Here is a 15109-nt window from a genome sequence, read left to right on the forward strand (position 1 = left end):
GGATGAGAGTGGTACTGCGGCTTCTGAGTTTCCTTCCTCAGGTGATGAGGTTAAGTCGTTAGGTGCTGCTCTATTTAACTCCACCTGGTGCTTTGATCCTGGCCTCCAGTCAATGTTCTAGTATTGACGCAAGCAGTGAATAGCCAGGCCTTTCCCCGGGATGGAACAACCCTGGGAAGGGCAGCATCCTATGAAGGAAAGCCACCTATGCCAAGCATGGTATCCATCCACAGACAGCTGTTTCGGGGTGTTTGCCCCTCATCAGTGTGGAGTAGGAATCTGGCTATTAGGAGCAGTGCCTAGTAAAAAGGCTATAAAGGCACAGATGATTGGCCTCGGGGAGACCAAAACATCCAACACCGCGGAGACACCATCACGTGTTTCTCAACGCAGTGATTCCAGAACACTGCCCCCATCCCTTATGGGCAGCATCCTATGAAGGAAAGCCACCTATGCCAAGTATGGTATCCATCCACAGACAGCTGTTTCGGGGTGTTTGCCCCTCATCAGTGTGGAGTAGGAATCTTCACTGCTTGCGTCGAGAAACACGTGATGGTGTCTCCGCAGCTTCTTTACATGCATCTGCATATTTCCCATAAGGGATGGGGGCAGTGTTCTGGAATCACTGCGTTGAGAAACACGTGATGGTGTCTCCGCGGTGTTGGATGTTTTGGTCTCCCCGAGGCCAATCAGCTGTGCCTTTATAGCCTTTTTACTAGGCACTGCTCCTAATAGCCAGATTCCTACTCCACACTGATGAGGGGCAAACACCCCGAAACAGCTGTCTGGAGTGAGGTTTTCTGGAGCAATCCAGACCCTTTTGCAGAAAATTCTGTTTTTTTCTGTGGTCGTTTGTACCGACAGCTTTGAAGATGAGTTATGTGAAGAACACCATCCGAGTGACGTTGGAGCCATCTATCCGGGCAAGGAACAGCGTGGTCTTTATTGTACGTGACCTTATTGAAGAAAAGGCTGGAGGAAAGCGGGAGAACATCTATAGCATCAATGAGTTCCCTAATCAAGGTAACTACGATGTTACTTTTATGTCGGAGCATTATTGCCTGAATGTCTATGAGTGGTTTCGGAATCATGCCGGAGATCCCTCTTTGAAGGGAGTCAAATGTGAACCACTGTTTGGTCTTCAGGAAAGGCAGGTGACTATCACTGTCTATAACCCCTTTACTGAACCTGCATTGTTGGAGAGCTTCCTCTCACAGTATTGTGACTTTGTTTCAAGGGGAGAGAAGCAAGTGAACTGTTTAGGAATCTTCAATTGTCGATACAAATATCGTGTAAGGTTCAGAAGAGATCCTGGCAGTGTGGGTTGGTTCAGACACCCTCCGGCGAACTTCTCTGTGGCAGGGCATAGGGGGTTCCTCACGTACCCTGGGCAGCCTCTGTTTTGCAGGAGATGTTTCTCTTTTGGACATGTCCAGGCAGACTGCCAGAAGGGGCAGTGTTGCCGAAACTGCAAGAAGGAGGGGCATATGGCTGGTGATTGCCCGATGGCTAAGACCTGTGACGTGTGTGGTAGTAGTGACCACATGTATAAGGATTGTCCGTGGAGGGCGCCTAGACGCTCAGAGAGTGAATGGAGGAGAGAAGGAGGAGGTTGGCGACTATCAGGAAGGAAACTGAAAGAATGGAGAGAGAGGAAAGGAGGGAGAGGGAGAAGGAAAGACGCTCTGTGACTCCAGATGACATTGTGCTAGCACCCCGTGGTGCTATGAGTGATGCACAGAAGGAAGATAAGGAGTTTTGGTTGGCGGCAAAAAAAGTAGAGAAGGGGTTTAAGAAGAAGGAAGAAGATCAGGAAGAAGATGAGGAAGAAGATGATGACTCTACTGTGCCTGAAATGTTTTCTCTTGAGGAAGCAATGGATGCAACGGAGGAAGACGTGCATATTTCTGAAGCTGAGAGCCCTGTGCACCCCTCAGATCCTCAGAATATTAGAGGGCTTTCTTCAGATGAGGACAGGGGTGGGAATAAGTGTCAGAGGGAGGAGGATGGGGAAAGTGATGAGGCATGCAGTAGTATGCCTAAGAGGAAAATTGGGCCGGCTATAAAAAAATGGAGTGAGCACGAAGGGGTTAGTGGTTCAGAGACTTGCTGTTCAGTCCGAATGGCAGAGGAGGACAATGGTGATACTGGGTAAAATGAAAGCTCAGTGGATCTGTTGTTTTTTTTTCTCTCCTTTCTGTGAGTCTTGACCTTTGTCAAGGGCTTTTTGTGTAATGTGTGTAGTTTTGTGGTAATTTTTGCATTGTTTTTTTGTTTTTATAGTATGGGTTTTTCTATAGTTTCTCAAAATGTGAGAGTTTTTAAGAAAGCGAGGAGGAGAGCAGCAATTTTGGATTTTTTAGCTATGCAGAGTGCATCTATTTTTTGTTTGCAAGAATGTGGGATTGTGGATGGTGTGAAAGGGGATGAGTGGTCTTATGGTGCGTCTGTGTGGTCTGGTAGTGCAAATAATAGAAATGATGGTGTGGGGATTTTAGTTAAGGGGCAGGAGGTGGTTTTGAATAATTATTTGGTGGTGGAGGTGGGGAGGTGTATCTTAGCAAATTTTGAATATAAAAATGCTAAGTTTTGTGTTATCAATATTTATGCGCCAGTAGAAAGAAATGAGCGTAAGTTATTATTTGAAAAAGTGAAGCTTTTTGTTCCAGGAAGAGTGCCTGTGGTGATTGTGGGGGATATGAATTGTGATGTGGGGGGATGAATGTGGATGTGTCTGGAGGTAGTTACTGACTTTGATTTGAGTGATATGCAGCGTGTGTGTAAGGTTAACCCTTTGTTAAATACCTTTTTTTCTGATAGTGGAAGAGCACAGTCCAGGTTGGATTATTGTTTTATTTCTAAAAATATTATTCCTGTTGGATATAAGCAGGATAGGGTCGTTTTTTCGGACCATGTTTGTGTGTTGTGCGAGTTAGATATTAATGTTAGTGGTGTGTTTGGAAAGGGTTTGTGGAAGTTAAATGTGAAATTGTTGGAAAATGAAGCTGTGAGGAAGGAGTATGTGAGAAAGTATGAACAGTGGTTTAAGAGTAAGGAAAGTTTTGGGAATGTTTGTGAGTGGTGGGATTGGGTTAAGAGGCAGACAAAAAAGTTTTTTAAAAGTGTGGGGTATGAATTTGCGGCAATTAAGAGGGAAAAGTTTGTTAAGTTGAATGTCCGTTTATGTTTATTGTATAAATTGAGGGAAGGAGGAATGGAGGTGGAGGAGGGGATAAAAAAAGGTTAAAAAAGAAATTAAAGAGTTTTTGGAAGAGAAAGGGAAGAGTATTATTTTTAGGGCAAAAATTGATAGAATGGAGCAAGATGAAAGGTGTTCGAGGTTTTTCTTTAAAAAGGTTTTTGGGAAAAAGCAGAGTATGGGTGTTTTGAATGCAGAGGATGGAAGAGAGGTAAGTGGGGAGGATATGTGTGAACATGTGGCTAAGTTTTATGAGGAGCTGTATGCAGTGAAGTGGAGGGATGAGGCTTTGGAGGAGGATGTACTAAGTGTATTAGAAAATAAATTGAGTGAGATGGAGAGAGAGAGAGTGATGGGTGAGGTGACAGGTGATGAGGTATGGAAGGTAATGAATAGCATGGCGTTAAATAAGACTCCAGGAGAGGATGGTCTTCTTATAGAGTTTTATAGGGTGATGTGGCATGTGATTGGTAAGGATTTTGTGGATATGTGTAAGTATATGTGGTCTAGTATGGAGGTGGCTGAGAGTATGCGTGCAGGGATGGTTGTGTTAATACCTAAAAAAGGAGATTTGAAGAGTTTAAAAAATTGGAGACCGATAACGTTGTTGAATTGCGATTATAAGATCTATGCGAAAGTAATGGCGAATAGGATGCGTGATGTGATAGAGAGTGTGATTGGGGATGAACAGTGTTGTGCAGTGCCTGGGAGACGTATACATGAGTGTGTGTGTATGTTGAGAGATTGTTTGTGGGACTGTATGAGTCGGAAGAAGAGTGTATTTGTTTTGAGTTTGGACTTTGAAAAGGCGTATGATCGGTTAGCACATAGTTTTTTGTTCCGGGTATTATTGAGAATGGGGTTTCCGCCTGATTTTGTTTGGAGGGTGAGGAGCTTATATAAAGACATTTATAGTTGTGTTTTGATGAATGGTTCTGTGGGTAGAAGAGTGAATGTTTTTTCAGGTGTGCGACAAGGTTGTCCTTTGTCTCCTGTGGTGTTTATTTGTGCGATTGAACCGTTGCTTTGTATGTTGAGGAAAGATAAAGTGATTAGAGGAGTACAAGTGCCAGGAGGTGGAGGGAGGGAATGGAAGGTTAGTGCTTATATGGATGACGTGTGTGTGTTGTGTGATTCAGAGTATTCTGTGAGGCGGGTGAAGTTATTAGCGTCTATTTTTTGTGGTGCGTCAGCATTTAAGGTGAATTGGGAGAAGAGTGAGTGTAAGGTTTTTGGGGGAGGGGTTTTAAGTAAGGATGTAGGAGTGAATGAGGTGACTGGGTCTATTAAGGTTTTGGGGGTGAAATTTTCAGAGAGTTTGGATGGGAAAGAAAGTTGGGATGATGCAAAAGGAAAGGTTGAGCGGAAGTTATGTTTTTGGAAGATGAGAAGTCTTTCGTTTTTTGGAAAAATCTTAGTTATTAAAAGTGTGATTTTGCCTATTTTCTTATATATTGCAGTGGTCTTTCCGCCGGGGTATATGTGTATGAGAGGGTTAAATAGGATTCTGTTTGTGTTTTTGTGGAATTCTAGAATGGAGAGGGCTAGGAGGGAGGTTTTGGTGAAACGTTTAGAAAAAGGTGGGTTGGGTTTTCCAAACCTTGAGGTGTTTTTTGGTGTAAATATTGTGGTTTTTGTGTTGAGGGTGATTAGGATGGATGGCAAGTTTTCTTGTCTGTGTAGGTTTTTGTTTGGGGCGTATTTATTTCGTTTGAAGTGGCGAGAGAGGGATCTGAGGTATCCGGTTGCTTTTGACGTGCCTAGATGGTATGTGTGGGTTTATAAATTTTTGGTGAAGTATGAGTTGTGTGATGTGGATGTTAGGTTGTTGAGTAATAAGAAGGCTGTGTATAGGATGATTGAATGTAGAGAGACAGAGTGTGGAATAAACATGGTTAGAGGGAATGATATAGAAAAAGTATGGAAGAAAGTGCGGTTAGACGGTATGACGAATAGGCAGAGTGAGATTGTGTGGCAGTCTTTGCATGGAGTGTTACCAGTTAGAGAATTTCAGAAGAATCGTGGGTTGGGGAGAAGTGATATGTGTCCGAGAGGTGGGTGTGGTGGAAGGGAAAGTGTAATACATGTGTTTTGGAATTGTCATTATGCTAGGGAGGTGATTGGAAGAATGGGACCGTTGTGTAAAGAATTGTGTGGTGTGAGCTTGTTATCATTCGAGTTGTTCATGTTTGGCTTGGGAATGTGTGATGGAGTGAAGGAGAGAGTGTTGTGGTTAATAGTTGCATGTATAAAAGAAGTATTATGGGATGTGAGGAATGTGTATGTTTTTAAGAGAAAGGAAATTGTAGTAAAGAATAGTCTAAAAGTGATTTTGGGGAAGATGTATGTGTGTTTTCTATGGGATAAAAGAAGAAGGGGGGAGGTGGATGCCGAAGGGATTTGGAAGGTGAAGAAGTGGAGATACTTTGTAAATATGTCTTGACTTGTTTTTTCTGATGTTGTAGTAAACTGAAATTTTCCGATGATGATGGGAACAGCTTTTGTGTTTTGGATTTGACGCAGCTGTTTGGGATTTTTCTTTGGTCTTGGATTTCTGGACCGTGGACTTTCCCATCTGAGGGAGGAAAAAAAAAAAAAGAAACAGCTGTCTGTGGATGGATACCATGCTTGGCATAGGTGGCTTTCCTTCATAGGATGCTGCCCTTCCCGTGGTTGTTCCTTCCCGGGGAAAGGCCTGGCTATTCACTGCTTGCGTCGAGAAACACGTGATGGTGTCTCCGCAGCTTCTTTACATGCATCTGCATATTTCCCATAAGGGATGGGGGCAGTGTTCTGGAATCACTGCGTTGAGAAACACGTGATGGTGTCTCCGCGGTGTTGGATGTTTTGGTCTCCCCGAGGCCAATCATCTGTGCCTTTATAATGTTCTAGTATTGGTCTTTCTTCCTCCTGGATCGTTCCTGTGGCCTGTCTTCCTGCATAAGCTAAGTTCTGCTTGTGTTATTTTTGTTTGCTATATTTTCTGTCCAGCTTGCTATTTTGGTTTTTCTTGCTTGCTGGAAGCTCTGAGACGCAGAGGGAGCACCTCCGTACCGTTAGTCGGTGCGGAGGGTCTTTTTGCCCCTCTGCGTGGTTGTTTGTAGGTTTTTGTGTTGACCGCAAAGCTATCTTTCCAATCCTCGGTCTATTCAGTAAGTCGGGCCTCACTTTGCTAAATCTATTTCATCTCTGTGTTTGTATTTCATCTTTACTCACAGTCATTATATGTGGGGGGCTGCCTTTTCCTTTGGGGAATTTCTCTGAGGCAAGGTAGGCTTATTTTTTTATCTTCAGGGCTAGTTAGTTTCTCAGGCTGTGCCGAGTTGCATAGGGAGCGTTAGGCGCAATCCACGGCTACCTCTAGTGTGGTGTGATAGGATTAGGGATTGCGGTCAGCAGAGTTCCCACGTCTCAGAGCTCGTCCTATGTTTTTGGTAAATGTCAGGTCACTTTGTGTGCTCTGAACTTCAAGGTCCATTGTGGTTCTGAATTACCTGTTCATAACAGTACTGGAGGCCAAAAGTACTAATGCTTCTCAAAAGAGGGAAAAGAGAAGTTCTGAGACCATTTTTTTTTTCTTTGCACTGTGTTCTGTCTTTCTTTTCCCCTTTACATCAGGGTGGTTCAGAACACAGGTGTGGACATGGACATTCAGGGTCTGTCCTCTTTGATGGATAATCTCACTATAAGAGTACAGAACATTCAAGATTTAGTGGTTCAGAATCCTATGTTAGAACCTAAAATTCCTATTCCTGAGTTATTTTCTGGAGATAGAGCTAAGTTTTTGAATTTTAAAAATAATTGTAAACTATTTCTGGCTTTGAAACCCCGCTCCTCTGGTGACCCAGTTCAACAAGTTAAGATCATTATTTCTTCATTACGTGGCGACCCTCAAGACTGGGCATTTTCCCTTGCGCCAGGAGATCCTGCATTATGTAATATTGATGCGTGTTTTCTGGCGCTCGGATTGCTGTACGACGAACCTAATTCAGTGGCTCAGGCAGAGAAAATTTTGCTGGCTCTGTGTCAGGGTCAGGATGAGATAGAGATTTATTGTCAGAAGTTTAGAAAGTGGTCCGTGCTCACTCAATGGAATGAATGTGCGCTGGCAGCTATTTTCAGAAAGGGTCTATCTGAAGCCCTTAAGGATGTCATGGTGGGATTTCCTATGTCTGCTGGTCTAAATGAGTCTATGTCTTTGGCCATTCAGATCGGTCGACGTTTGCGTGAGCGTAAATCTGTGCACCATTTGGCGGTATTATCTGAGCATAAACCTGAGCCTATGCAGTGCGATAGGACTTTGACCAGAGCTGAACGGCAAGAACACAGACGTCAGAATGGGCTGTGTTTCTACTGTGGTGATTCCACTCATGCTATCTCCGATTGTCCTAAGCGCACTAAGCGGTTCGCTAGGTCTGCCACCATTGGTACGGTACAGTCGAAATTTCTTTTGTCCGTTACTTTGATCTGCTCTTTGTCTTCCTATTCTGTCATGGCATTTGTGGATTCAGGCGCTGCCCTGAATTTGATGGACTTGGAGTTTGCTAGGCGCTGTGGGTTTTTCTTGGAGCCCTTGCAGTATCCTATTCCATTGAGAGGAATTGATGCTACGCCTTTGGCCAAGCATAAGCCTCAGTATTGGACCCAGCTGACCATGTGCATGGCTCCTGCGCACCAGGAGGATATTCGCTTTCTGGTGTTGCATAATCTGCATGATGTGGTCGTGTTGGGGTTGCCATGGCTACAAGTCCATAACCCAGTATTAGATTGGAAATCAATGTCTGTGTCCAGCTGGGGTTGTCAGGGGGTACATGGTGATGTTCCATTTCTGTCTATCTCATCATCCACCCCTTCTGAGGTCCCAGAGGTCTTGTCTGATTACCAGGATGTATTTGATGAGCCCAAGTCCAGTGCCCTACCTCCGCATAGGGATTGTGATTGTGCTATCGATTTGATTCCTGGTAGTAAGTTTCCTAAGGGTCGACTGTTTAATTTATCTGTACCTGAGCACGCCGCTATGCGGAGTTACGTGAAGGAGTCTTTGGAGAAGGGTCATATTCGCCCGTCGTCGTCGCCATTGGGAGCGGGGTTCTTTTTTGTGGCCAAGAAGGATGGTTCGCTGAGACCTTGTATTGATTACCGCCTTCTAAATAAAATTACGGTCAAATTTCAGTACCCCTTGCCGCTGCTGTCTGATTTGTTTGCTCGGATTAAGGGGGCTAGTTGGTTCACCAAGATAGATCTTCGTGGTGCGTATAATCTTGTGCGTATTAAACGAGGCGATGAATGGAAAACAGCATTTAATACGCCCGAAGGCCATTTTGAGTACCTGGTTATGCCATTCGGACTTTCTAATGCTCCATCAGTGTTTCAGTCCTTTATGCATGACATCTTCCGAGAGTACCTGGATAAATTCCTGATTGTATACTTGGATGATATTTTGGTCTTCTCGGATGATTGGGAGTCTCATGTGGAGCAGGTCAGAATGGTGTTCCAGGTCCTGCGTGCTAATTCTTTGTTTGTGAAGGGGTGAAAGTGTCTCTTTGGTGTTCAGAAGATTTCATTTTTGGGGTTCATTTTTTCTCCTTCTACTATCGAGATGGACCCTGTTAAAGTTCAGGCTATTTATGATTGGACTCAGCCAACATCTCTGAAGAGTCTGCAGAAGTTCCTGGGCTTTGCTAATTTTTATCGTCGCTTCATCGCTAATTTTTCTAGCATTGCTAAACCGTTGACTGATTTAACCAAGAAGGTTGCTGATGTGGTCAATTGGTCTTCTGCTGCTGTGGAAGCTTTTCAGGAGTTGAAGCGTCGTTTTTCTTCTGCCCCTGTGTTGTGCCAACCAGATGTTTCGCTTCCGTTCCAGGTCGAGGTTGATGCTTCTGAAATTGGAGCAGGGGCTGTTTTGTCGCAGAGAATTTCTGATTGCTCGGTGATGAAACCATGCGCCTTCTTTTCCAGGAAATTTTCGCCTGCTGAGCGAAATTATGATGTTGGCAATCGAGAGTTGCTAGCCATGAAGTGGGCATTCGAGGAGTGGCGTCATTGGCTTGAAGGAGCTAAGCATCGCGTGGTGGTCTTGACTGATCACAAAAACTTGACTTATCTCGAGTCTGCCAAACGGTTGAATCCTAGACAGGCTCGTTGGTCGCTGTTTTTCTCCTGTTTTGACTTTGTGGTTTTGTACCTTCCGGGCTCTAAAAATGTGAAGGCGGATGCCCTGTCTAGGAGTTTTGTGCCCGATTCTCCGGGTTTGCCTGAGCCAGCGGGTATTCTCAAAGAGGGGGTAATTTTGTCTGCCATCTCCCCTGATTTGCGGCGGGTGCTGCAAAAATTTCAGGCTAATAGACCTGACCGTTGCCCAGCGGAGAAACTGTTTGTCCCTGATAGGTGGACGAATAAAGTTATCTCTGAGGTTCATTGTTCGGTGTTGGCTGGTCATCCTGGAATCTTTGGTACCAGAGATTTGGTGGCTAGATCCTTCTGGTGGCCGTCTCTGTCGCGGGATGTGCGTTCTTTTGTGCAGTCCTGTGGGATTTGTGCTCGGGCTAAGCCCTGCTGTTCTCGTGCCAGTGGGTTGCTTTTGCCCTTGCCGGTCCCGAAGAGGCCTTGGACACATATCTCTATGGATTTTATTTCAGATCTCCCCGTCTCTCAAAGAATGTCGGTCATTTGGGTGGTTTGTGATCGCTTCTCTAAGATGGTCCATTTGGTGCCCTTGTCTAAATTGCCTTCCTCCTCTGATTTGGTGCCATTGTTTTTCCAGCATGTGGTTCGTTTACATGGCATTCCAGAGAACATCGTTTCTGACAGAGGTTCCCAGTTTGTTTCGAGGTTTTGGCGAGCCTTTTGTGCTAGGATGGGCATTGATTTGTCTTTTTCCTCGGCTTTCCATCCTCAGACAAATGGCCAGACTGAACGAACCAATCAGACCTTGGAAACATATCTGAGATGTTTTGTTTCTGCTGATCAGGATGATTGGGTGTCCTTTTTGCCTTTGGCCGAGTTCGCCCTTAATAATCGGGCCAGCTCGGCTACTTTGGTTTCGCCATTTTTCTGCAATTCTGGGTTCTACCCTCGTTTCTCTTCAGGGCAGGTTGAGTCTTCGGACTGTCCTGGTGTAGATACTGTGGTGGACAGGTTGCAGCAGATTTGGACTCATGTAGTGGACAATTTGACCTTGTCCCAGGAGAAGGCTCAACGTTTCGCTAACCGCAGGCGCTGTGTGGGTCCCCGACTTCGTGTTGGGGATTTGGCTTGGTTGTCATCTCGTTATATTCCTATGAAGGTTTCCTCTCCTAAATTTAAGCCTCGTTTCATTGGTCCATATAGGATTTCTGAGGTTCTTAATCCTGTGTCTTTTCGTTTGACTCTTCCGGCTTCTTTTTCCATCCATAACGTGTTCCATAGGTCATTGTTGCGGAGATACGTAGCACCTGTGGTTCCATCTATTGATCCTCCTGCTCCGGTTTTGGTTGAAGGGGAATTGGAGTATATTGTGGAGAAGATTTTGGATTCTCGTGTTTCGAGACGGAAACTCCAGTATCTGGTTAAGTGGTTATGGTCAGGAAGATAATTCCTGGGTCTTTGCCTCTGATGTCCATGCTGCCGATCTGGTTCGTGCCTTTCATGTGGCTCATCCTGGTCGGCCTGGGGGCTCTGGTGAGGGTTCGGTGACCCCTCCTCAAGGGGGGGGTACTGTTGTGAATTCTGTGGCCAAGCTCCCTCCTGTGGTCGTGAGTGGTACTGCGGCTGGTTCTGTCTATGAGCTTCCTTTGGTGGATGAGAGTGGTACTGCGGCTTCTGAGTTTCCTTCCTCAGGTAATGAGGTTAAGTCGTTAGGTGCTGCTCTATTTAACTCCACCTGGTGATTTGATCATGGCCTCCAGTCAATGTTCTAGTATTGGTCTTTCTTCCTCCTGGATCGTTCCTGTGGCCTGTCTTCCTGCATAAGCTAAGTTCTGCTTGTGTTATTTTTGTTTGCTATATTTTCTGTCCAGCTTGCTATTTTGGTTTTTCTTGCTTGTTGGAAGCTCTGAGACGCAGAGGGAGCACCTCCGTACCGTTAGTCGGTGCGGAGGGTCTTTTTGCCCCTCTGCGTGGTTGTTTGTAGGTTTTTGTGTTGACCGCAAAGCTATCTTTCCTATCCTCGGTCTATTCAGTAAGTCGGGCCTCACTTTGCTAAATCTATTTCATCTCTGTGTTTGTATTTCATCTTTACTCACAGTCATTATATGTGGGGGGCTGCCTTTTCCTTTGGGGAATTTCTCTGAGGCAAGGTAGGCTTATTTTTCTATCTTCAGGGCTAGTTAGTTTCTCAGGCTGTGCCGAGTTGCATAGGGAGCGTTAGGCGCAATCCACGGCTACCTCTAGTGTGGTGTGATAGGATTAGGGATTGCGGTCAGCAGAGTTCCCACGTCTCAGAGCTCGTCCTATGTTTTTGGTAAATGTCAGGTCACTTTGTGTGCTCTGAACTTCAAGGTCCATTGTGGTTCTGAATTACCTGTTCATAACAGCCGTCCACTCCCTACTCCATAATTTTCCTTGTACGTCTGAGCTCTCGTACTATTTGGAGGGCTATGTGGTACCAACATATAGTTTAGAGGGCTATATGGGGGCCAGTATACTGTTTGAAGGGCTATGTGGGGCCCATTATATAGTTTGGAGCGCTATGTGGGGGCCATTATATTTTTGGAGGACTATATGTGAGCCATTATACTGTTTGTAGGGCTATGTGGGGGCCATTATACAATTTATAAGGCTATATGGAGCTCAATATACTGTTTAAAGAGCTATGTGGGGGCTATTATATTGTTTTGAGGGCTATGTGGGGCCCATTATATAGTTTGGAGGGCTATGTGAGGCTCAATATACTGTTTTAAGGGATATGTTTGGGCCATTATATTATTTACATTGCTTAGAGGGTTATATTGGGTGATTATACTGTTTGGAGGTCTGTGTGGGGCCCAGGGGCCATTATACTATTTGGAAGGCTATATGGGGTGATTATACTGTTTGGAGGGCTGTGTGGGGCCCGGGGGCCATTATACTATTTGGAGGGCTATATGGGGTTGATTATACTGTTTGGAGGGCTATGTGGGGCCCGGGGGCCATTATACTATTTGGAGGGCTATATGGGGTGATTATACTGTTTGGAGGGCTGTGTGGGGCCCGGGGGCCATTATACTATTTGGAGGGATATATGGGGTTGATTTTACTGTTTGGAGGGCTATGTGGGGCCTGGGGGCCATTATAGCATTAGGAGGGCTATATGGGGTGATTATACTGTTTGGAGGGCTGTGTGGGGCCCGGGGGCCATTATACTATATGGAGGGCTATATGGGGTGATTATACTGTTTGGAGGGCTATGTGGGGCCCGGTGGCCATTATACTATTTGGAGGGATATATGGGGTTGATTTTACAGTTTGGAGGGCTGAGTGGGGCTCGGGGGCCATTATACTATTTGGAGGGCTATATGGGGTTGATTATACTGTTTGGAGGGCTGTGTGGGGCCCGGGGGCCATTACACTATTTGGAGGGCTATATGGGATTGATTATACTGTTTGGAAGGCTATGTGGGGCCCGGGGGCCATTATAGTATTAGGAGGGCTATATGGGGTGATTATACTGTTTGGAGGGCTGTGTGGGGCCCGGGGCCATTATACTATTTGGAGGGCTATATGGGGTGATTATACTGTTTGGAGGGCTGTGTGGGGCCCGGGGGCCATTATACTATATGGAGGGCTATATGGGGTTAATTATACTTTTTGGAAGGCTATGTGGGGCCCGGGGGCCATTATAGTATCAGGAGGGCCATATGGGGTTGTTATACTGTTTGGAGGACTTTGTGGGGTCCATTATACTATTTGTAGGGCTAGTGGGGGCCTCATACTGTGTGGTGCTCATTATACTGTATGGCGGGCTGTGTTGGGGCCATTATACTGTGTTTTCGTTGCTGTGGGGTATCAAACTTTGCGGGTGGAGTAAGGTCATCAAATTGTAAGTGTGCACGGTACTGTGGAGGAATTCACTGCGTAGTCCTTGTTGTGTTTGGGGGGCTCTTCTGTTGGCAACATACGTTATGGGGGTCATAAAAGGGGAATTTTTGTGTGTTGGAACACTAAGGGGCCTCAATAGAAGGAAAAATACTTTTTAAGGGCTGCCAAGTTTTGAGATACCACCAAATATATATATGTTTTTTTTCCAGGGGGCCCAATTAGGACTTCTGCCATGGGGCCCCATGATTACTGTGTGCGCCCCTGCACGGTATCTTTCCTATGAAGATCAGATTTGCCGTCCTTTCCGCTCAGTCCCCCGTTTGCTTTATTGGATTCCGCTTATCTTACTTCTTCGCGCAGTGAATTAGCAGTTGAACTTTTGCCCATTGTTAACACGAGAGGTTTCATCTTGCCGATCCTGCGGCGGATCTGTCATGGCGGCTCTGGCCGGACCGATCTCTCCAATCTCTATATATGTGATGTATTCTCAGCCTCTCGCCCGCTGCAGCGCGGTCTGTGCCGTCCTTTATTTCTCCATCCGAAGCCGCTAAAACCATTTCCCGATAATCTAAAGAGCAATGTAAGTTCTAATAAATGAGCCGGACGCGGCCGACGCTTCCCCGTAAGATCAGCGGCCGAGAGACTGATGGGATGAGAAGGGAAAATCGAGAGGAAAAAACAGCAAAAGCGACAAACACCAATAAGACCAGAAGCCGAGAACCACAAGTGTAAGTCACATATCTGCCCAGCATCCGTGTTATCAGAGGAGACAGGACGGAAAACCACATCCAAACCTGTCACACCGAAGAGACCCAAAGACGTCAGCGCCTGTGAGCGGAGACCAGCGTGAAATCCCCCGAAAAGACGAGGATCCTTATCCTATTATACTCAGACATAATTACAAAAGGCTCCGATCAATGGCAGAGACTGAGCCAGACGGAGAAGATGGAAGGAGGAAGCCACCACTGATCTAACCACATACTGCCCCCCAAAATACATGAATAAGAGTATAATACTTCACCCAGTACAAATATATTACTGCTCCATGTGTACAAGAATATAACTACTATAATACTGCCCTTATATACAAGAATATAACTACTATAATACTGCTCCCTATGTACAAGAATATAACTACTATAATACTGCCCCTATGTACAAGAATATAACTACTATAATACTGCCCCTATGTACAAGAATATAACTACTATAATGCTGCTCCTATGTACAAGAATATAACTACTATAATACTGCTCCTATGTACAAGAATATAACTACTATAATACTGCTCCTATGTACAAGAATATAACTACTATAATACTGCTCCTATATACAAGAATATAACTACTATAATACTGCCCCTATGTACAAGAATATAACTACTATAATACTGCCCCTATGTACAAGAATATAACTACTATAATACTGCCCCTATGTACAAGAATATAACTACTATAATACTGCCCCTATGTACAAGAATATAACTACTATAATACTGCTCCTATATACAAGAATATAACTACTATAATACTGCCCCTATGTACAAGAATATAACTACTATAATACTGCCCCTATGTACAAGAATATAACTACTATAATGCTGCTCCTATGTACAAGAATATAACTACTATAATACTGCCCTATGTACAAGAATATAACTACTATAATGCTGCTCCTATGTACAAGAATATAACTACTATAATACTGCTCCTATGTACAAGAATATAACTACTATAATACTGCCCCCTATGTACAAGAATATAACTACTATAATACTGCTCCTATATACAAGAATATAACTACTATAATACTGCCCCTATGTACAAGAATATAACTACTATAATACTGCCCCTATGTACAAGAATATAACTACTTGAATACTGCCCCTATGTACAAGAATATAACTACTAT

At 44.6% G+C, this 15109-nt stretch overlaps 1 protein-coding gene across 22 annotated transcripts in view; it reads left to right on the forward strand.

Annotated features, from left to right (window-relative positions):
• The window catches only part of OTOF (otoferlin), a 342337-nt gene that overhangs the window by 65107 nt on the left and 262121 nt on the right, over positions 1 to 15109 (forward strand). For 14 of the 22 annotated variants that reach the window (XM_069728457.1, XM_069728459.1, XM_069728464.1 and 11 more), the window contains exon 1: positions 1640 to 1897. The exons of the other annotated variants lie outside the window; for them this stretch is intronic. In XM_069728457.1, coding sequence (XP_069584558.1) covers positions 1643 to 1897 — 255 coding nt within the window. In that variant the 5' untranslated portion in view covers positions 1640 to 1642. Of the gene's footprint in view, positions 1 to 1639; positions 1898 to 15109 lie in introns of those variants that run through there. 22 annotated transcript variants of the gene reach the window in all.

Source organism: Ranitomeya imitator, chromosome 5 (assembly GCF_032444005.1).
Source record: "Ranitomeya imitator isolate aRanImi1 chromosome 5, aRanImi1.pri, whole genome shotgun sequence".
NCBI lineage: Eukaryota > Metazoa > Chordata > Amphibia > Anura > Dendrobatidae > Ranitomeya > Ranitomeya imitator.